The following is a 22,105-nucleotide window of genomic DNA, read 5'->3' as shown; positions in this document are numbered from 1 at the left end:
TTTGTTTCAGGTGTATATATTCCAAACAAGCTTTTGACATGGGGCTTTTGTTCACCACCATTCAAGTCAAGCCTTTCAGGTTTAAATCTAGTCAATCATACATTATCTCTGTAGAAAAATATCACAAAAAAGAACCCGGTACACTTCAGTGGATGTTATTTTAATTCGATCAAAGACAATGTAATTTTTTACGGTATGAATACCTTATAAAAGGAGCCTAACTGTGTTCAATGGTATTGTCTTTTATATGCATATGGAGCGGTTTGGTATTCATCACGCATCCATCAAAAGCAATGCTTTGGTACTGTAACTCTTGGTAACTAGTGACAAATCAGATCGTTTAAATGTCTAAGGTATCGCTTAGTGTCAGATGTTCAAATGTTAAATTGTTACCAGTAGCAGATCTTGCAGTAAGTGCAGTGAACGGGGGATCTAACCGAAGAGAGCAGGTGTTGTGAGAGACCGACCGCAGGTTTTAAGACACCACACGTCTCGATCTTAATGAAAAAACATTAGATTAATACTTCTGAAAAGTGGTTTAAATGAGCATTGATCCGCTTTGGGACATCCGTTGCTTTAGGGGAATTATAAAATCAATATGAGTACAAGTGTTGCCAAGAAAGAGGGCGGATCTCTTGGCCGCAAACAATCTCTGATGCCGGATGCGGCGGCCCGGAAACAATCCATGATTCCGCCGGATGCCAGACGACCGTCCGTTCTACCGCCTGACGCACGGAAGTCGTCCATTGATCCCCAACACGCTCCCCAGGGCCGCAGAGCGTCAATCATGATGATGGATCACCCACGACGTCCATCCCAGGACAGGAAGCAGTCCATTGTGGAATCGACCACTGGACGGTCCACGATGATTATGACGTCAGCACACACGCACCGTCCAAACGTCCGTTACGAGAACACGTACAAAACCGAGCCCGACGTCAAATTCAGGAGTGCTGAAGTGCGGGATACCATTAAGGACCATTTCGAGCGTGAACTTGGAACAATGAAATATGACAAGGAGAGATGTATAAGTTTAACAACGACTTTGTCAGAAAAAATTAAACATTCAGTGAAAATTCTAGGATTCCCCCGCTACAAGATAGTAGTGGTTGTAGCCATTGGCGAGCAAGAGACCCATCCTTCTATTGCATTCACTAGTCGCTGCATCTGGAACCAAAATACGGACAATTTCTCAGAGTATACATTCAAAAACGCTTCGCTCTACGCCGTAGGACTGGTGTATGCTATGTATATGGACTAATGGAGGTGCTAAGTTAATCCAAAGTAAGACTTATCAACGAATTTCAGGATATATAATCAAACAAGTTGCCATATTTATGTGTTGCTGTGAAGCGCAGATACTTTCCTCGCTATGAATAATCTTTTGTGAACTGAGACGGGATGAGTGCTTCTTCCGACAATGCATTTTGATAGAGATTAGCCGTGAGCTGTTGATGAGAATGACTTTATAATGGAGTTCTACGTGTCTATTTATTTCCTATGTGTGTTTTGAAGAGGACAGAAAGACTATATTTCAATGTGAGCTTTTAATTGAAAATTGAAAACCATTGAAGTTTTGTCGTTGACAGGTTCTCGAACATTAAGCTTTTTAAAAGGTTTTTTCTTTCCTAGTTCTGTGATATTATGGTCCACAAAATCGATCCGACAATACGCAAGCCTACCAGATTGCTTCAATAAAAAAAATTCATATATCAGAGAGAAAAAATCTATACCGGCTTATTTGTCTTACTATCGTAATTAATACCATAGTTCACAAAAACTTTTTGAAAAATAAATCTAAAGCAAAAGAATTCATCTTTACCTAACAGGGCTAAAATCAACCAAACGGCATCGACCATATATTACATATGAATAGTTTTTGTTTGATAAATTGTATAATGCTATTAATAAAAATCAATCGGAATACATGGGGCATTGTCAGTTTTCAGAGGGGCCGGAGAAGATTTAAATTAAATCACAAAACATCTCTCTTTGTCATCTCAATGTCGGTCTTTTAAAAAATATGAGTTCCGTAGACTCAAAGCTTCGATAACTTGGAATGTAGACCCTCCATACAAATATGCAAACAAAAGACTTATAATGGATTTTTTATTTCATCAAAGTGGATGCCTGCCTAAGTGCATGGATACGGTGCAGATACAGGCGCGGATCTTCGTGAGCGTACAGAAAATTATTAAACATTCTAAAACGTATGAATACGTTTCCCACAATTATTCAGATTGCTTTAACTAGATGCAATATTTGTGTAAATGCAGCTGTATTTCAGAGTTTTGCTGTTTAATAATTTTTGCAATCTCATCCGATAACAACCCGTACACTTCTCTTTTTTTAAGTCCTTAAAAGTCTTTGATGAATTCAAGTACACGTATATTCAATTTGTGGTCTTTGGATTAAATACAAGGTGTTAATGGGAGGGAAACTGCTTGCGTCTGTTCGCGGATTAACTGAGACTTTAAACACACAAGGGTCACTAATCCACTGTATAGATTAGAAAGTCACTAAATATTATGAAAAATGATTATATTCTTTAAATCTCAAAAAGGTGGTATATGGTTTGCATGGAACTGGCTCAAGTGCAGTGTACTCCGGATGAACTTCTGTCCACACAAAAAAGGGAGCACAAACTACCTGATCACCGCTAGCGTCATTAAAGTTATCGGCGATCTCAACATTTGTATTCTTTTAAGACAGAGAGATCTTTAAAAAATTAAATATTCCCGTCTTTTACAACCGAAACGTGTAATTCAGAAGGCAAGACCGTGTCTCAAGCCGAATTCTTTTAAACTAACCGGTTGAGATGTATATACTGATAAAGCAAAGTAAAATAGTTCTCATTCACAACACTTCTATACAAAGTCTTCTAAAGCATATAGATGTACTAGATATGTAAATAAAGTACATTGTTCATCTACAGTAATGGGTGAATAGAAAATGACATTGAAAAGTTCCCAGTGAAACTTTCATGTCCAAGACTTATTTATATATACACCAATCATGGCTATCAAACAATAATAATGGCATTTTACTGAAATGTTCATCAAGAAAAATCTATATGAAGAGTTCAGCTGAGAAGACACCACCAATTTATGAGAAGAAAAACCGACAAAGTTCACCAAAAATCAACATCAGAATAATTTCATACGGATCATTTAGAGTGGACTTTAAATTCCTTTTGAACCTCAATCCTTTACAAATAAACAAAGGGTTGTGCAGGGGAAAAAAATATTAATTTTTTTTATATATATATATATTGTTTCAAGAACATCCACTGAAAATGCAAAACTTTAAATAAATTTTAAAAAAATTATACTTTATAAAATTTCATCAGTCTTATAAATAAAATCATAAACCTTTTCTAAAAATAATAGTTTGACATTCTTTTCACTTCATAAAATGAATTAACAAAAACCAAATTGTTGATAAAATCATGTCTTTTTATTATAAAATAAAGATGTTTCGTTTTTTACTATACACACAGTAAAATTGCCAAATTGGATTGTACATGTATATCATTTAATTTTCTGTTCTATGGTAAAATTCCTAATGTAGAACTAAAATTTGAAGTTTCTAAGAGTGATGACTGTCCCCACCCCCAGAGAAGTTCACTTTCTGGGTGAGGGTCGATTCTGCTGCCCCCGGTACTGTGGATTATTGAACCTGTGATCTTGGTTGTTTCCCCTATAATACTCATTTGGAACTGTGATGCCTGTAAAATGAATTAAGTTTATGTTTTCTGCATGTACCTGGTATATCAATAATTACTTTTATAGTATAAACTATTTGATTTGAAAATCAAATAAAGCCTATTCTTTTGAATTAATATCTTTGGTATATACATAGACTATTTATATAACACATTTTCAAAGATAACCCCCCCCCCCATTCAGTCTAATTCATTCAAACAAATTCCATTAAATATATTTACTTTAAACCAATGTTTGATTTATAGCCATAATCCTAATTTTTCATTGAGTTGTAAATGAAGATTACTCCATTATATAAAATTATTAGTGAAAGCATGCAATTCATGCAATTTTATTTGCTGCTAGTTTAGAGGAATTTCAGGAGACATTTCCTAAATTTCTTGACCCAATTACCCACCCATGTGCATCTGATTCCTGGGGTTCACAATGCGGCCTGCCTCAAGTCCCTGACCCGGCGTCTACAAAGGTCAACACTCAAAGTCAAGGTCAAAGTAAGAAAATATAATGCTTGTATTTCTATTACTCAACTTATGGGTTCATCAAAATCAATTTATATTCAACATGATTCATAGAATCTCCAAGTAAATAAAAAACAACACCGTAAAAGCAAGTTGCAAGTCTACATGCTTGTGTGAATGAATAAATAAATAATGCTCACTTCGACACATGCTACATGGTTTAAAGCAACAGATACTGCCAATGGCATTATTGAGTAGGTTACATATTATTAATATACATATGTTACATACTGCAACCTCACTTAATTAAAGGAATTCTGTCATTTTAAAGGTGTTTTAACTTATTAAAAATTTCATTGATTGTATCTATGTGTAGATGTAAGAAAATGAAACAAACTTTCATTTACATGTACTGTACAATACGGTATTTAATTTGATCCCCAATAAACTTGATAAGAACAAAAATAAATCTGTGTTCATTTGTATGTAAAAGATGAGAATAAAATCATGTATAGTACACAAAATCAAATTTCTTGTTCACATATACGTTAACTTTTTTTTTAAACTTTCAGGTGATCCCTTTTCATTGACTAACTGTGTAGCATTGGCTTCTCTTAAAATTGTCGAAGTGAGCTAATATCTACCAATACATGCAAAATTAACAAAGCTATATGTGATTTTAACAAGCTACAACATCAGAATGCACAGAAAATTCATTCAAAAATAAAATAAAATTATCTTGTTAGTCTATGTAAATATGGAAGTGTTTGTACATCAATTAAAGATATTTCAATTAAAGATATTACTATGTACATGTACAGCTTACGAAGTTCAAGTTTAGAGGTTTTAATAGAAATAAATGCTGCTTCTTTGAAATTTGTTAAAGTTATTTTCTTTCCATGATTATAAGATGGTGGAAATTTGGTACGGTAAGGTTTATTTCATTTAACTTGGGATAAAGTCAAAATACTTTATACACAAGCAAAAGTCAACACACAAGCCATCTGAAGATACAATGTCCCTCAGAAATGTTTTCATCTCAACTAGCTCTACTCAGCAACATATGAATTGAGTGAAACAATTTTTTTTCCTAGAAAGTAATTGCTTAATAAAGAGATATTTTAAAATAAAGTTTAAAATATAGCACCTGAGAAGTCCATTACTTATTTGTTTAAATGATCAGTGACTTAAAACCATTCGTTACAGTATTGTGACCTATGTAGAACTGCAAATGCTATACAAGAGGGAGATTGTGTCCCAAGGTCATTGCATTCCAAAAGCATGATGAGTGGAGGAAAACAAGCACCTGTCAGTCACAAATGTGCAGCAAATTAAGATGAAAAACCCTACCTGAGGGGGAGACAACACCTGCTGGAAACCAGGAAATTGTCCCTGTAGCAGTTGTGTCCCCTGATGAAATGGATAATAAAATACTGGCTGGCCCAAAAGCAAGGGTCCAGAATTAAATAAATTGGAATTGTTAGTGGGAGTGGGGCCAACAAAGGAGACATCATCAACCTCTGGACTATGATTGCTTGGAGGTGAATTATTTTGATGATGCGTCATGTGCTCCTGATTCCACAAATGTTCATGCATAGCAACTGAAGCTGTAGGTACCTGCATATAATGGCCAGCATTTCCTGTTGGATGCATTCTGGGATCGGAGTGCCTGGAGTTGGGGCTCCTAGACATGTTATACTGGGGGTCCTGTCTGGGCATTCTGTTGAGCTGATGGAGAGAGGGTGGGCCGGTTATGTTCATGCCTCCCTGAGGCCTGGGGTAGGGATGAGACAGATGATGGGGTGCCATGTTATTAGGAATAGATCTGTTGTCCTGAAAAATATAATCCATTTTAAAATCAATTCACCCAAATCATTTTATTTATACATTCATCACTACGTTTTCTTATAGGAATACATTAGACGACCATAAACCACATATCTATGATGCACATGCACGGTTAAAATTTACATATTTATCACAATACTGTAAAGAAAACATATCTGACTGGGATATAACCTGATCATAAGTTGTGCACTTATAGTAGTAATATAGTAAGAACTTATAATGTGATCAATAGAGACTAATGCCCTGGCATTTTAAAAATGTCAATTTATTGTACCTACCCTTTGAGGACCTGGTGAAGACATGTACACAGGCATAGGGGGGTACTGGTTGGGTGGGGGCTGTCTCTGTAGGGACTGCCTTGTGTTAGGAGCATAGTCCTGGCTCTCTGAGTTGCTTCTTCTGTATGCTGCACAAACACATTCAGAAAATCTTTATCAAGTGTTATCTTTATTCATGAAGTACTCTGTAGTCCAAACTTTAGAGTGCAACTGTCAATTTAAAGTGTAGCTCTAAAACTGTCACAATGACAAGCATCGCACCTCTTGGTATGTTGTTTCCCTGCTGGATGTTCTGGTTGTGAACATACTCCCTCTGCTGGCTGTTCCTACCATGCTGGGGCTCCCTTTGCTGGTTGAAGTATTCCCTTTCCTGTTCTTTTCTTCTGGCGGCTAATGTTTTCTCTTCCATTTGTTTTCTTTCCCTTTCTCTTTCTTCCCTGCATAACATAAAATATATTGTTATGAAACAGTTATGAACAGTTGGTAATCTAAGTATACAAATCAAGATAAAATCATGGTAAAATATAGGAATTTTAGTCTATGTTTGATTGAAAATGTGCATCACTGTAAATATAAACAAGTACAGATTATCATCAAAACAAGAGAATTGAAAAAGATTTACGACACACCATAACCATTAGTGCACTAAAACAGAGAAGTTTTCATGACATTGATTCACTTTATAATATTTCCCAGCTAGCTTGAAAGTAGAATAAGGGCTCTGATATTCACTTTTCCCCATACTCTTTCAGTTAGCTGTAACATTTTTTGAAATGTTCATATGTACATGTGCAGTAAACCGATAGAATTTTTCATATTGTAAGGTAATCTTTATCAGAAGAATAGGTGTACATGAACAGCATACCTTTCCTTCCTGTTCAGTACAATTGGACACTCCTTGGCAATGTGTCCTATCTTAGAGCACACTCTACAGCCTCTGTCATTGGGAGGACTCCCCTCCGTCAGACGAGTCTTGTCAAAGAAATAGTCCTGAAACAAGTGATTGCACTATCTTAAGATCTAGGTATACTGAGTACAAAAAAAAATTTACTGTAAAAGTTTAATCTAATATCTTATTTCACTTTTGCACTATACAATTTACTGATAAACTCTACAGAATTCAACATACAATATGTTAAAAGCACTTTTTTTTGACCGATTTTTTACATTTACCGCTGGACTGGTAAAGTTGGTTGATATGTTGTGGACAGGTGTGCAGTATAAGGATCGGCCATTAACAAAGGCCTTTATGATGTACTGGTGCACTAGAAGAAGAATTATTTAGAATAAATTAAATTACTTGTTAAATTACAGAAAAAGGAGTAACATAACAGGATACACTTCTCAATATGCTGTAAATATTTTATTTATTTTTCAGAAGACCTATATACAATTACATGTTCTCTTATGAGCTACTTCTTCAGATGTCTTCATGTAAACATCTATGTGAAAATATTGTACATTTGTAAGTATGTAGGAAGAACTTACTTTTTCTAGACAATCCACCACCAAGATTGTGATTCAAATCAAAGGGATCTAAAAATAGAATTCACGGTAAGTACACAATTGGTAGAAGCATTATCAGTTATAAAAAAAGAATTTAAACTGAAAAAACAGAACCAGCAAATCATTTTAAGCAGATCTTAGAAAGTCCATACATGTTCAATGATTTAAAATAAGTATTTTTGTAACATTTGTACAAACATACTTTATTACATAATATTACAAGCAGTGTTTTGAAAGAGAAAATATCCAAGTCATAGGGGTACATGTACTTGCAAATACTACCAATTTATCTGATACATGTACATGAATGCAGTTTGTTTACAATATCCACAAGTAAAAATAGACTATAGTGCGTACTTTTAGGAGACAGGAGCAATGCTTACCCTCTATTGCCACACATTTGCCATTCCATAACTTCTCAAATCTAGTCAGAGGTTCTTGTTGTCTAATGCAGACAACATATTCATCAATCTTGAACTCCTCTGTGTAGAATTTAAACAGTCCTGTCCACAATTCACCAACACTGGCATTATTCTTACCACAGTGTGGCCACAGTTTTGGCTGAAAGGATAAACCATTGTCCATGTATAGTATGAATGGAAATAAAAAACTTTTCATACTGTAAATTTGCAACATGGACATGTACAGTGTACATGTAAACTTCAAAGAATCTGCTTAATACATACATGTAGCATATATAGAATTTGATGCAATCATTATTGATCGTTATACTGTAGATTCCTAATTAAAACTGCGAGAAGCACATTTCTCGAATCTTAAAATCTCGCTTTTTTTTCCAGACAGTTGTAAATTACATAAATTTTGGCATTTGGCATTTTGTATTCTCGCCATTTGATGGAAATGGTTGAATCGAGGAATTAAGTACTCGGTTAAATAAGGATTCTACAGTATTACAGATAAAATAGCTGAAATCCTGAATACAGATACATGTATAGACATATTTTTATACATACTAGAGCTGCAGTGTTGTCCATGTACCATGCATTCCATCCCTCCACTATCCTCTCTGGCTTCTCAGACTCTGGGTGTAGCTACAAGAGTGAACATCATAACACATATTACTTAGATTCGTTAAATACATTTACCAGTGTATACAACAGGGTTCAAAGAGGATAAACCTGTCTTGCTTGGTGGCAAGATAAGTGAAATATTTCATCAGCGTAAAACATGTGTATAATGAAATCTGGTTAAGATTACATCCAAGTTATAAAGTTAGGTGGCCATAAATGCAAATGATGGTATGCATTGATGAAGATGGAACAGAAATAATTATATGATTTAATGATGCCTATAACCTTTTTAAGTGCAATTCTTTCAACTCTAACACTGTTACATTAGGATTACTTTAGCATAAAGTACAGGTACCAATATATATATTTTGCAGGGTAAATAATAAAAATGTGTGACTGTTTTATCCCAATTGATAATTCAACAATTACTGTACACATCATCTGAACACAAAAGATTGCATATAACTAAATGCCTTCAGTTATACAAAATATACCAACTTTTATGACTAACCTCAGAAATCAAATAAGTGAACAGATACTTTTTTTGCTGTACATGTATGTTAAATTAGATTGCCCATTTTTATTATAGATAACTATCTATAAGATCCAATAAGACTTTGCCAAACATACGTAAATGTGGGTGAGAATAAAAATAATGTTTTTAAACTACTGGTAAATGTTTATTGTCAGTGCTGTGGAAACATATACAGAAGAAATTGTTTCTGCTACAGAGTCCTATCTATGAGTCCTCACCTCTTGTAGGACTGGTAACACTGGTGGATTACACTGCTGTAGATAGTAGATCAACATCAGGATGTAAGCATAGGACGACAAGCTGCCTCTTGAAGCGTCACCTATCTCACAGATCTGTCAAATGTAGAATGACATTTACTATATACAGTATCTAGAAAGGAGAATAAGATCTTTTTAATACAGATGTACATAGAGGGACAAGATGCCTTGTAAAGTCCGAGCTCTCTCACCGATCTGTCAATACATTTATCTACAGCATAAGAGAAATTGCCATTAAGTGATCTGTAAATATGGCATGACATTTCTAAAAGAATATTTATACTTTTTACATGTACCGGTACATGTTAATAAAATAGGACGATCCACATAATTTCATACTTCCCATCTCAATAAACTTCTCATACACAGTGCTGTTCCATAAATTATAGGTATCCCAGCTTGTTTATTTACTTTTTCAAACAGGAAGTAAAACAATTACAAGATATTATGGGGTGTATTCATTTGGTCGATTGGAGAGCTGCAAGAGTAATCGTAATTTGCTCGTTTGCATTATGGAGATCTCCGTTATATCTCTATTGTCTACTTTCCAAATAGCAGGTTGACAATGGAGATATTCAGGTCCAGTTCTGGAGGTAGCAAACGAATACACCCATGGTTTCTATGCATGTATCAATATTTATCCAGGTGCAATGTTGCTCAAAAGTAGCAGTTACTTACCTTGGCAAACACTTTGAAAGCATAACCAAGGACTTTAACACGGCCATCCAATTCAGAGTAGAGGTTTATCATCCGAGTATTGTGAAGAGCCTAAAACAAAAACATCTCTATGTATATAAATGTCATAATATCATCTGAAAAGACAATTTAGCAGAGAAAACCCTGTAGCGCTAATATAATTTATTTTGAGATAAAATGATGAAAAATTTCTACCAGAAGATTGTACAAGCTAATGTCTCCTTCCAGCTGAGATCGGCGGTGTTTGAATTTGATGATGGGGACTTTTGCTGTTGTTATGGGAAACACATTGTAGAGGCCTTTGTGTGTCTTAAACTTCTTTGTGATCTTCTCTATGCAATCAACATAATCCAAGTTCTGTTGCATGTAGAACACGACAATTCATGAAATTTAACAGTCTAACATGAAGCCCGATATATCATTAAAGAATATGTGTACCAAAATGATATGAGACTCATATTGCCCAACTCTTTCAGCTTTTATTTCACATACATGTGTATTTGTTATTAAAATGTGAAACTACATGTATTACTGATAAATATAATTGACATTTAAGGCAAAAAAAAAACCTGATTCATTAAGTTGTATAGTGTACCTTCCTTAAAAAAGACTCCAATACTTAAAACAAGAGGCCCATGGGCCACATCGCTCACCTGAACAGCAGTTCCTTGTAACATTACATTTCGTAGCATATGCTTTTTCTATTTTAAACATTGAACCCCTTTCTGGGGACCCAGTTATGGTCCGAGGTTTATGGTTGGCTTGAACAACATAAACAGTAACATAGGAATGAAAATGTGTAGCACTGCGGTAGGACCGCACGTACACAACCTGAAAAACTGAACGTAGCAGAGTTCCACTTCAAGAGAAATAACTCTCAGACTGTACAGAACATCAAGAAAGATAACTCTTGGTTCCACTACATTAGAGTTTACACAATTTGAGGATCCTTGCATAATAATCTCACCAACTGTAGCATTATAGTTCTCGAGAAAAACTTTTTAAAAACATTTTCAATATATCTTTCTATGTTAAACTTTGAACCCCTCTTGGGGCCACAGTATTAGTCCAGGGCTAAAGTTTTAATTATTTGGAATCTACATTATTTAAGGATGCTTGCATAGTTATCTCACAAGCTGAAGCATTATAGTTCCCTAGAAAAAGATTTTTCAACATTTTCCCTCTATATTTCTATGCTAAACTTTAAACACCTCTTGGGGCCCCAGTATTAGATTGAGGTCACAGCTTTTATAATTTCGAATCTACACTATTTGAGGGTGCTTACGTAGTTATCTGACAAATTGATGCATTGTAGTTCTCGAAAAGAAGATTTTTAAACATTTTCCATATATACCGGCACTTCTACATTTAACTTTAAACCCATCTTGGGTCCCTAGTATTAGTCCAGGGGTCACTATTTTAAAACTGTCGAACCTTCATTATCCAAGGTTGTATGCATGATAGTAATCTCACAAATTGAGGCATTGTAGTTCTCGAGGAGAAGATATTTTAACGTTACCTTTATATTTCTATAATAAACTTTGACCCCATCTTGGGGCCCCAGGGTTGGTCCGGGGGTCACGATTTTACCAGTTTAAGGAATCTACATGAGCGAAGGCATAGAAATTCCACAAACTAAAACATTGTAGTTCTTGAGAAGAAATTTTTTAAACTTTTCCTTTATGTTTTTTAAAATGTTTAAATTTTGAACCCCTCTTGGTGCCCATCAATTGTCCGGGAGTTACAATTTTTTGAATCTACATTATTTAAGGATGTACATGTATGCATAGTAATATCCCAAACAGTTGCACTATAGTTCTTGAGAAGAAGATTTTAAAACATTTTCCTATATATGTTAAAATCTAAACCCCTACTGGGGCCCCACTTTTTGTTCAGGGGTCACGATTTTTACAATCTTCACTATATATACAACCGTTTGTGTATGTATTGGCATTTTTGGTGAAGTGGTTTTTGAGAAGAAAATTTTTAAACATTTTTCATATGTAGTTTTATGTTAAACTTTGAACCCCGCCTGGGGCTGCAGTTTTGATTTGAGGGTCACGATTTCTAATCTTCATTATCATACAAGCTTTTGTGTAAATATTGGCATTTCTGGTGCAGTGGTTCTTGAGAAGAAAATTTTTTAAACATTTTCCTAAGGTATATCTATGTTAAACTTTGAACCTCGCCTGGAGCCCCAGTTTTGGTCCGAGGGTCACGATTGTTACAATTTAGAATCTTCACTATATATACAAGCTTTTGTGTAAATATTGGCATTTCTGGTGCAGTGGTTCTTGAGAAGAAGATTTTTTAAACATTTTCTTTAGGTATCTCTATGTTAAATTTGAACCCCGCCTGGGGCCCCAGTTTTGGTCCGAGGGTCACGATTTTTACAATTTAGAATCTTCACTATGTATACAAGCTTATGTGTAAATATTGGCATTTCTGGTGCAGTGGTTCTTGAGAAGAAGATTTTATAAAAATTTTCCTATGTATTTCTATGTTAAACTTTGAACCCCGCCTGGGGCCCCAGTTTTGGTCCGAGGGTCACGATTTTAACAATTTAGAATCTTCACTATATATACAAGTTTTTGTGTAAATATTGGCATTTTTGGTGCAGTGGTTCTTTAGAAGAAGATTTTTAAAACATTTTCCTATGTATTTCTATGTTAAACTTTGAACCCCGCCTGGGGCCCCAGTTTTGGTCCGAGGGTCACGATTTTTACAATTTAGAATCTTCACTATATATACAAGCTTTTGTGTAAATATTGGCATTTCTGGTGCAGTGGTTCTTGAGAAGAAGATTTTTAAAGACATGCACCCTATACTTACTGTTTCGCAATTATCTCCCTTTTGAAAAGGGCTGTGCCCTTTATTTTTACAATTTATAACCCCCTTTCCATAAGGATGCTTTGTACCAAATTTGGTTAAATTTGGCCCAGTGGTTTTTGAGAAGAAGTTGAAAATGTGAAAAGTTTACAGACGGACGGACAGACAGACAGACGGACGGACGGACGACGGACAACGGGTGATCAGAAAAGCTCACTTGAACCTTCAGTTCAGGTGAGCTAAAAAGTTTACCTCTGGCACAGGAAGGTCAGAAAAGGTCATGCACAAGTCAAGGTCACTGTGTCGAAAACCAAAGCCATTGTTGGAGGATCCAAACATCTCAAGTCTGGCAGCTGAAAACAACAACGTATAATTATGCAATTCATACTAATATATTAATACATGTAAATCCAAAATTATGGTATGCAAGTCTTGACAAACAACTCATAAAGGAAACTTCCATGTGCAAATGCATCATTTTTATGTACTTATTAAATTTGCTCATTTGCAAATCTGTAAACTGGTTTTTTTTTCTTCCTACTAATGAGCATATCAGATTCTATTTTTAAAGTTAATAAACAATCTAATGGTCATCATTCCGAAATCTGAATGGTCGCAAGATGCGAGAGACACCTACTGGGATACAGCTCCTGTATAAACTGCTCCAATTCCCACCGGATGTTTTCTCGGTCTCTGATTTCCTCTCCAGAGGGAGCAAAGTCTTCTACAATATAAAGAAATGACATTCATATTGTGGGTACTGTATAGAATTGACATTAAACTGCTTTATACAAGTACTTTATCAACTCACTTGGAACTTGCTTCAAGACTTCTGTAAGAATCCTCAGATGATCCTTTGTCATGGCAGGCAAGGGGCGCAACTCTGGCATCGTATCCTCTGGACAACTCATTTTGAGATGACCTTCTTTCTCACAGATCACACACAGTACTTTTGGGCCCTAAAATGTAAGTGTCCATAAAAAAACTTTGAAAAACATAAATCAATGCAAGTTTTTGGTACACTTTTCTAGAACTAACTGTAGAATTTGCTATCAACCTGTGCAAACATACCTTTCCATCAGACAGTGTGTCCAGGGTAAAGGCATAGCTATATTCTAGATTATCCTCTTTAATTTGAGTAGAACTGTCCACTTTGTTCACATGAACAAAATCTGATCCACAGTTTACTTCTTCACAATTCCCTTTGCTAGTGGTGTCATCTGTTTTATCTTTATCAATGTTTCGTGATTCTGAACTCTTGGAATGAAACACTGATAAAGAAGATTTAAGAACATTGTCAACAATGCATTTGGCCATTTCTTCTACAGAGCTTGACTGGGAAATTAGCTCTGAAATAGATTTTTCTATGGTAGAAGAGTTTCCATCTTTAACTTTGTCACTTTTATCTGTTTTAGTACACACATTACAGTCTGTGTTTTCATCTTGATCTACACTTGCTGATTTGGTACATTCTGGTGACTCTTTTTGAGAGTTTTCTGGTCCAGTCATGTCTGTGTTTCTTTCTGCTGGTGTTGTCAGCAAGTTTGCTGAATCACTTCCATTGCCTGAATCTCTTGATTCTTTTGACTTTCCTTGTTCTGCGGTTATCTGTGTTTCACTCTTTTTACCTTGGTTATTGTTCACCCTTGCTAGAAACTTATTTTGCTCCTCTTCAGAAAAACTTGAGAAGTTTGATGGTAACCCAAAGTATAGGTACGACATTCTGATGCAGTCCCAGATGTACTCAAACAGCTCAAAACTTTTGACAGAGCGGGCTGCATTTCTCTTTGGTGAAAATGGGTCTGAAATTAAAAAGTTACATCTTTAACCTTTCAGGAAAATATTTTTTTTCAAGATCTCTGCAAAATCAAACATTACTGCAAAGTCTCATGTATAGTGCATTTTATAGTTTTTTCAGCTAAAATTCATTAAAAAATGGGGGCTGCATATCTCATAGTACATGTGTATGGAATTCAGTTGAACAATCCATTCAACATTTATTTATGATTAAGTACCCTCAATTGCCAGTCGCTTGGCATTCCATTTCTTCTCAGCTCTAGGGAGTATCTTATGTTGCCTGATACAAACAATATTCAGAGAGCTGTCAAACGTAAGACTGTAAAAGGCCAGCATCTTCAACCATAACCCTCCCACACTTTCTGTGTTCTCTGAATGCCACACTTTTGCCTGAAAGAAAGTAAATCTCTATGACTTGAAAGATAAACATGTATTGACAAAAAGTAATCAAACACATTGAAAAAGAAATTGGTATTTGACATAAATGCAAATATGCTATTGTAAAAAAAAATGCTATAAATGAACTTGTGACCCCTACCTGAGTTGACACCTGATCTATATCCAAGTGTTTAGGTGTGGGGATTTTCTTTGGCTGTGTCTTCTTGTCTTCTTCGTATGTCTATTAATAAACAGGATAAAAATTGTATCATAGGAATTTACATGTATCTACATGTATCATCAATACTTTAAATGGCATATTGCTACTGTAGGCACTTAAATACGGTAGCAGAATTTTCATCAATTGAAAAAGTTCAACTTACATAGAGCATGGTTTTTAAAGTAAGTAAATAACAAAGAGGAAGTTGATCAGAAATACCTCTAAAATTGGTAGGACGGGAGGAGAGCATTGTTGTAGGAAATACACTGTCATTATAGCGAAACAGAAAGCAGGCACAGTCCCCTCCATCTGACAGTCCACGCGACAAATCTACAACAATCATATCCATCAGGGCAAGAATAACATCAAAGACTTGTAGATGTAATAGGTAAATAGATTTATCTTCATAATTTGTCAAATCAAACTTAATCTTTCTTATCTTTCATGTTCTTTTTAATATTATACAGCATATTCTGCATAATTTAATTTAGCTCTTACAATAAGTATTAATTTTATGTACAACTTCTACTTTCACCAAGTTTCCTTTCGCATGCTCCTCATTGGTCACGGATTAGAGATCTTGAGAATTCTGAATACTACAATTGTAGATATGCTTTCTTATTGTGGTTTCATTAAAAATTACTTACTTTTGCCCAATATCTGAATATTACAGCAAGCTTCTTGAAGCGAGGGTCACACCTGCTGTACATCAGAAGGAGGTGGCTTGTTTCCTGGGCAAGGTCACTGCCGATCGTCAGCTGACATCTCAGGCCATGCACCTGGTCAGTGAATAACACACAGGGAACTTTGGAGGAAAACTGACTCTGGACATCCTTGTATTCTTCTGTGGAGATAAACAAAATAATGAGTATATTGGTGTTGGCACAGGCCAGATTATCGACCTCCTAAATTATTAATATCAATAGTTTCTTACGCAGCATTTTGTCTGTTCATGACAGTCAAATCAAAAGGAATCTAAGTAAAAGATTGTACTGTAAACCTACTTTTATTTGCAACAACTTTATTTTACGATTTACTAGCGATAAACTGGTTCACGACAACTAATACACGTGAACAAGCCTTATCCAGACCAGTGTTGTTATAACAACCATACCACAAGGACTAATTTGTGGTGAGAAATATTCATGGAGGCAAAGCTCTTGCCAACCTCGTAAAAATTTCTCACACGCGAATAAAATGTTGTTCACAGTATCTAAGAATTAAAACTATAATGTCTTAGACATTCTATGCTTTATTCATATTTTTGTATTGTACAGGTTGATTTACATGTACACTTATTTTAATGCATACCTAGAGTTTTCATAATTTTGAAAGCTTGCATTAGAGCCTTTGCGTGATTGGCCTTGTGGGGCACCACCAGATCAATGTTCACATCGCTGTCCTTGATCCCAGTTGCTGACAGGGATGAACCGTACAACACCAACTTTATATCTGCAAGAACAAAAACAGTCACGTACTGTGATCTCCTTTAAATGACATTTGTTCTATGGAGGGTTAAATGACATTTGTTCTATGGAGGGTTAAATGACATTTGTTCTATGAAGGGATGTCATCATTACAGTTATACACTGGTGCATGAAAGATTATATGTGCATGGTAATACATGTAGTTATCAACACCACTTACTATTTACAAAAAATTTCACAGAAGAACATAAAACTCAATCATATTGCATACATACCCGGTATTTTCCATACGATTTGAAACAGGGAAGTATGTTACAGCAATTGCAAAAATGGATCAAGTCCATTGATCAATAAGCACACAGACTTCAGAACTTTACCTTTGAGGTGTTCATCCTTTGTCAGTTTGTCTTCCAGTGCCTTGGTCAGATCACTTCTGTACCTCACTTCCTCCTCAGACAACCCTTTTTCTGCATAAATCCTCTCCACCAAATCATTCAGTGCAGCTAAATGCGGGGGAGACGGACATGGAATGTCTTTCAGTTTCCTCTCAAAGTTACTGACCTTGATTAAAATCAATAATTATCAGCTACAGGTATTCATGAAAATAAAACAATTCATCTCCTGAATCTTTAAGCATAGAACAATCTTTTAAAGCATTAGTTAAACTATAATAAGAGAAGATTTTTGTCTCCCTTCTATTTATACTAATAAGTTATAAATGTATTCACAGATGTTAATGACTCTGACCTCATTTCTCCTTCGGTGCCGATTATCTTTGCAGTGCTTTTGACAGTCTACAACAGCATCCATGTGATAATCACAGAGTCGACAGAAGAACTTGGCCTTGGGGAACCTTAGCGATTTCTGTGAAAAAAATTGTTTTAATAATTAAGGAGATGATGGTATTAATTTCCACTCATACACTGTACATGTTCATTGGAACCACAAAATAATACATCCACAAAGTCTCATTCATCAAGATCACTCATTAATACATTATTCGGGATAGTGAAATCCTTCTTTTTTTTTTTTTCTTTTTTTTTGGGGGGGGGGGGGGGGTAAGATTCACAATTGAGAACCTAATGTTATGAGTTTTTCTTGTGTTATTTTACAAACATAAATAATAGGTTTGATGAACATCACCATAATGATAAAAAAATTATATTTCTTATTCCGATTCCAATTTATAATAATTACACCAGCAGAAAGATCATAAAAACTGTACCTCAAAATAGTTTACACTTCTCATCTCACACTGCTATACATATGTATCACAATGGACAAGCCGATCCCACACTTATGATAATGCAAGAAATACAGTACATGTACATTGTAGTCACCTTTTTCAAGGGAAATATTTTCTCTTTCTCCAAGACAGTGCAAACATCTTGGTGAGGAGTCTTCTCATCCATTTCTACAGAAAACTTGCATATTTCAATTCTATGTTATTTGTCTATAATGGCAATTCATTGTTGCTTTTAAGTTCTTAACCAAAAAAAAAAGACTTGTGTATACATATATGTAAATACCTGTTCTTAGTTTACAGTGGTATTAAGTTGTACAAGTATTTTATTTCAAAAAAGAATTCTTAAAGTTATTGGTGAGTGTTTGTCCTCTCACAACCCCCCTCACACCACGCAATCACTCACCATACAGAGATACATGTAACTTGGGGGACGACTTAGAGACTGCTTCTGTTTCAGTCTTCACTCCATGTTTACTCTCTGTTTTTTCTGCTTGCCTACTGTCTGTTTTGGTTGTTTGTCTACTTTCTGTTTTCACTTCTTGTTTCCCACCTAATTTGGTCTGTGGTTTCTCCTGAGGGGCTTTTGCATGCTTTCCTTTCTTTGTTGCATTCTGCAGACAACAGTAATTGATTTAAAGTTTTTATTGAAAAAAAAAATTGATGTGGTTTACCATCTCTACTAAATCATATAAACTTAACTATTTAAAAGAACCATTACAAGTTTCAAATTACAATATACAAGTATGTCAAAGCTCAAGCAGTGGGAATTAGTTATGGTTTTCAACTGTTAATAAAACCACTACAAGCTTCAGATAACAAAACATGCCAAAGCTCAAGAGGTAGGAATTGACATATACTTGTATAATTGAAACTTCATATCATATATCCACAGTAGCTGCATGGTCTGTTGCTCCTGGTCTGAAAAAAATTTGAATGAAGGATCTAGGACCTACAGATCCTATATGTCAAAAAGTTGCAATTTATGACACACAAAAAATTGCGTTAGTTTTGGACTGATTAAACTTATCTCTGAATACATTCTGTACAAATATTCGATACCAGACATTTTACTACAGATATCTTAAACACCATTTCCATCCTCATAAAGAAAAGAAGTGGTATGTTTACTTGTAAAAATGGCTGCTCTTGATCTGCATGTGAATTAACATACCTCATTTTTCAAAATCGGTTAGCATGTTTAAGAAAAAGTCTGAGGCAAGTAAAGTGATGACATCAGTAGTACACTGTCTTTAGATTTTTACGGTATCAATTATTTTCACAACATTTGTTTAGTAATAGGATTAATCAGTCCAAATCTCCAAGGTCATCCATCCAATTTTTCCAGACTGGGATCTAAAGACCTGCAGCTAAATTCACAGCAGCTGAAGTTCAGTTTATTAACCACTTAATTGGACAATAAATTGACGTATTAACTGAAAAATCGAAATGTAATTACTTGGTTAACTATGTGTAACAAATCAAAAATTCATTATTTGTTACCTTCAGCCTCCAAAGATGATCCTCATCCTCTACATGACCAGCAATACCCTCTTTAGTCAAATGGGCATTGCACAATCGACAGAAGAAACCAGGCTCTACATTTTTCTTTGGTTTCTAAAACAAATGTAAATTGATGAAATAGAATCTTAGTAAGCATTTTAATTATTTACATCATTCATTTAACAGAGAAAAAATATAAAAAAGCAAATTCACAGAAGTCCAGATTTTTCTAAAACATACATTCTTTAGAGGGAAAATATAGTCTTTTTCCAATGCACTCAGGTATACGGCATTCTCCTCTAAAAATAATTTGATTTGGTCAAATAAACTACTTCCTAGTAATTGGACAACATAAGATATACATGTGTACAACATAAATGTATATACATATTGAAATTTTTTCTTTACCAAAATTATGATACTTATTAGCTGCAAGTTTGTAGCTGCCAGTCTGAAAAAATTCGGATGGACAACCTGGGAGCTGCAGTGCCTTCCATAGTAAAAATGTGCAATTTACAGTGCACATAAAAATGCGCTATTTTTGGACTGATTAATCTCATTTATGAACACATTCTGTACAAATATTTGATCCAAAAAAAAATCCTTGGACATTTTACTACAGATATCGTCACTTTACTTGCCTCTGATAGTCTTTAAAACACCATCACCAGCCCTGTAAATTGAAGTGGTGCAGTTCGTTTGCATTTTAAAATGGCGACTCTCGATCTCGACGTGAATTAATATACTTCATTTTCCGAGATCGGTTATCATGTTTAAGATAAAGTGTGAGGCAAGTAAAGTGACGATATCAGTAGTAAATTGCCTGAAAAATTTAATGGTACACGTACTCATTATTTTCACAGAGTTTGTGTGAAAAAAGGTTAATAGGTCCAAAACTAGCAAATTTTTATGTGTGCCGTAAATTGCAGTTATTTTCTATGGGAGGCACTGTTGCTCCCAGGTTGTCCATCCAAATTTTTTCAGACTGGGAGCTACAGACCTGCAGCTAGATACTTATAAAACATATATCAGCAGAGCATAAATTATTGCACTTCAAACTATACATAAAAAACTAAAATTGATGACAGCATAATAAATAATTCTTTTTTTTTCACCAAGAATAATTGTCCATGACACATTATCTATTTGCATCACAGCATGCATAATTGAGGCTGCAAGATCTAAAGAAAAAACATGTAATTAAGTATTCCTTGTGAAACTGAAAGTTAAATCAGTATTTATTTTGCTTAGTTGATATATACCACATAACTGAATGGTTGAAAGATAAACATCAAAAAATGCAAAATGACATGTTCAGCAAAAACCATCTAGGCGGTCTATCTCCGACAATTTAATTATTAAGCCTTTAAGATTTCCACAATTAAAATTCTCGACACAACTTTTCTAATTGAAAAAATTAATAACCTTCTTCATCCGAGTCTTTTGAATCTTTTACATGACTTTTCTTCTTTCTTTTTATCTTCTTTTTGTCTACATTAATAACTTCAACCATATCATCAGGCATAGCATAGCTATATTTACTAATTGGAACATCCTTTTTCTCATCATTAGATGCAGCTATTTTATTCAACCTGTGCGGCTCATTTGTTGCCTCTTTACATGTTTTTCCTACCCCCTTCTCATCTTTTGCTATAGGTGTACTGTCTTTAACAAAAGACCCTATATTCAATAGCTTTTTTATATCATTCTCAATTTCTCCAACACTCAAAGTTTCTTTGTTTTCTGCCATTCCTGCTTCTTCATTCTGAAAAATAGTAAACACTTTACACAGAATGTTAATTTATTATATGCAGCTACATAACTGTTTACATGCATGAAGATTTGTAACTATCATCAAGCTAACATTTGTGTTTGCAATATGGTAATGTCATTTTTCATCGCTTATACAGTACTCTTTTCCCTTATGATTTTTTATTTCCGAAGATAACCATACATTTTACATGCTTAAACTGTATCAGAAAGTGTTATCTCCTATGAATGTAAAAAGGTTACAAAAAGTGAAAGTATTATTCACAAAACCATGCAAGATATTTTACTGTGAATGTCTATTGTTCAACTGTTCTTCTACACTTACCTTTAAAACTACAACATTACTAATTTTATAATTTTATAATTTTACGATATGACAATGATAACATTTCCCAAGATTAACTGTCATATATTCCAAGAAATTTAAAAATCAACAAAATCATGGGCGCTGACATATTTGATCATGCATGATGGGTAGAATAAAAGAGTACATGATTATTTGATTTAATATTATTGGATTGTTACTCCTTTTGTATTAAAGTATAATTCTTTCAAAATACACATGAATTATTTTTAAAAAAAATACATTAATTAATTTTTTTGT

The 22,105-nt window shown here is 34.6% G+C and overlaps 2 protein-coding genes across 3 annotated transcripts; one reads left to right on the top strand and one right to left on the bottom strand.

Moving 5' to 3' along the window:
- Positions 1 to 242: 242 nt before the first annotated feature.
- On the top strand, positions 243 to 2,432 carry LOC128164965 (dynein light chain Tctex-type 5-like). Its single transcript, XM_052829094.1, has one exon. The coding sequence runs from the start codon at positions 599 to 601 to the stop codon at positions 1,259 to 1,261; it is 663 nt and encodes a 220-aa protein (XP_052685054.1). The 5' UTR covers positions 243 to 598; the 3' UTR covers positions 1,262 to 2,432.
- A 1,002-nt stretch (positions 2,433 to 3,434) lies between these two features.
- LOC128164963 (terminal uridylyltransferase 7-like) lies at positions 3,435 to 21,944 on the bottom strand. 2 transcript variants are annotated; one of them, XM_052829090.1, is made up of 31 exons: positions 21,827 to 21,944; positions 21,157 to 21,496; positions 19,972 to 20,030; positions 19,732 to 19,845; positions 18,635 to 18,842; positions 18,326 to 18,399; positions 17,733 to 17,849; positions 17,363 to 17,546; positions 16,870 to 17,010; positions 16,206 to 16,402; positions 15,778 to 15,888; positions 15,499 to 15,579; positions 15,179 to 15,350; positions 14,235 to 14,965; positions 13,975 to 14,122; positions 13,801 to 13,887; positions 13,416 to 13,516; positions 10,530 to 10,691; positions 10,317 to 10,406; positions 9,600 to 9,713; positions 8,790 to 8,867; positions 8,199 to 8,376; positions 7,798 to 7,845; positions 7,483 to 7,574; positions 7,175 to 7,299; positions 6,571 to 6,746; positions 6,310 to 6,437; positions 5,801 to 6,016; positions 5,534 to 5,593; positions 4,123 to 4,183; positions 3,435 to 3,727 (listed from the first exon to the last, which is right to left on the bottom strand). In XM_052829090.1, the coding sequence occupies exons 2-31, from the start codon at positions 21,479 to 21,481 to the stop codon at positions 3,624 to 3,626; spliced, it is 4,482 nt and encodes a 1,493-aa protein (XP_052685050.1). In that variant the 5' UTR covers positions 21,482 to 21,496; positions 21,827 to 21,944; the 3' UTR covers positions 3,435 to 3,623. The 2 variants fall into 2 exon arrangements, with proteins under 2 accessions (XP_052685050.1, XP_052685051.1); XM_052829091.1 differs by lacking the exons at positions 5,534 to 5,593; positions 19,732 to 19,845; positions 19,972 to 20,030; positions 21,157 to 21,496; positions 21,827 to 21,944 and having other exon boundaries at positions 18,635 to 18,640.
- Between the last annotated feature and the right edge of the window lie 161 nt (positions 21,945 to 22,105).

This window comes from Crassostrea angulata, chromosome 10 (assembly GCF_025612915.1).
Source record: "Crassostrea angulata isolate pt1a10 chromosome 10, ASM2561291v2, whole genome shotgun sequence".
Taxonomy (NCBI): Eukaryota; Metazoa; Mollusca; class Bivalvia; order Ostreida; family Ostreidae; genus Magallana; species Magallana angulata.
The sequence above is the reverse complement of the archived record's forward strand: the minus strand, read 5'-3'. Positions and strand labels throughout refer to the sequence as shown.

What these genes read in the sequence shown, in the direction of transcription:
- LOC128164963 (XM_052829090.1), bottom strand. Translation starts at nt 21,481, where the DNA reads ATGGCAGAAAACAAAGAAACTTTGAGTGTTGGAGAAATTGAGAATGAT. An exon ending in ACACACTGTCTGATGGAAAG is followed by an intron (nt 14,123 to 14,234) that starts GTATGTTTGCAC and finishes CTTACATTTTAG; the next exon opens with GGCCCAAAAGTACTGTGTGT. An exon ending in CCAACTTTACCAGTCCAGCG is followed by an intron (nt 7,300 to 7,482) that starts GTAAATGTAAAA and finishes CACTTGTTTCAG; the next exon opens with GACTATTTCTTTGACAAGAC.
- LOC128164965 (XM_052829094.1), top strand. Translation starts at nt 599, where the DNA reads ATGAGTACAAGTGTTGCCAAGAAAGAGGGCGGATCTCTTGGCCGCAAA.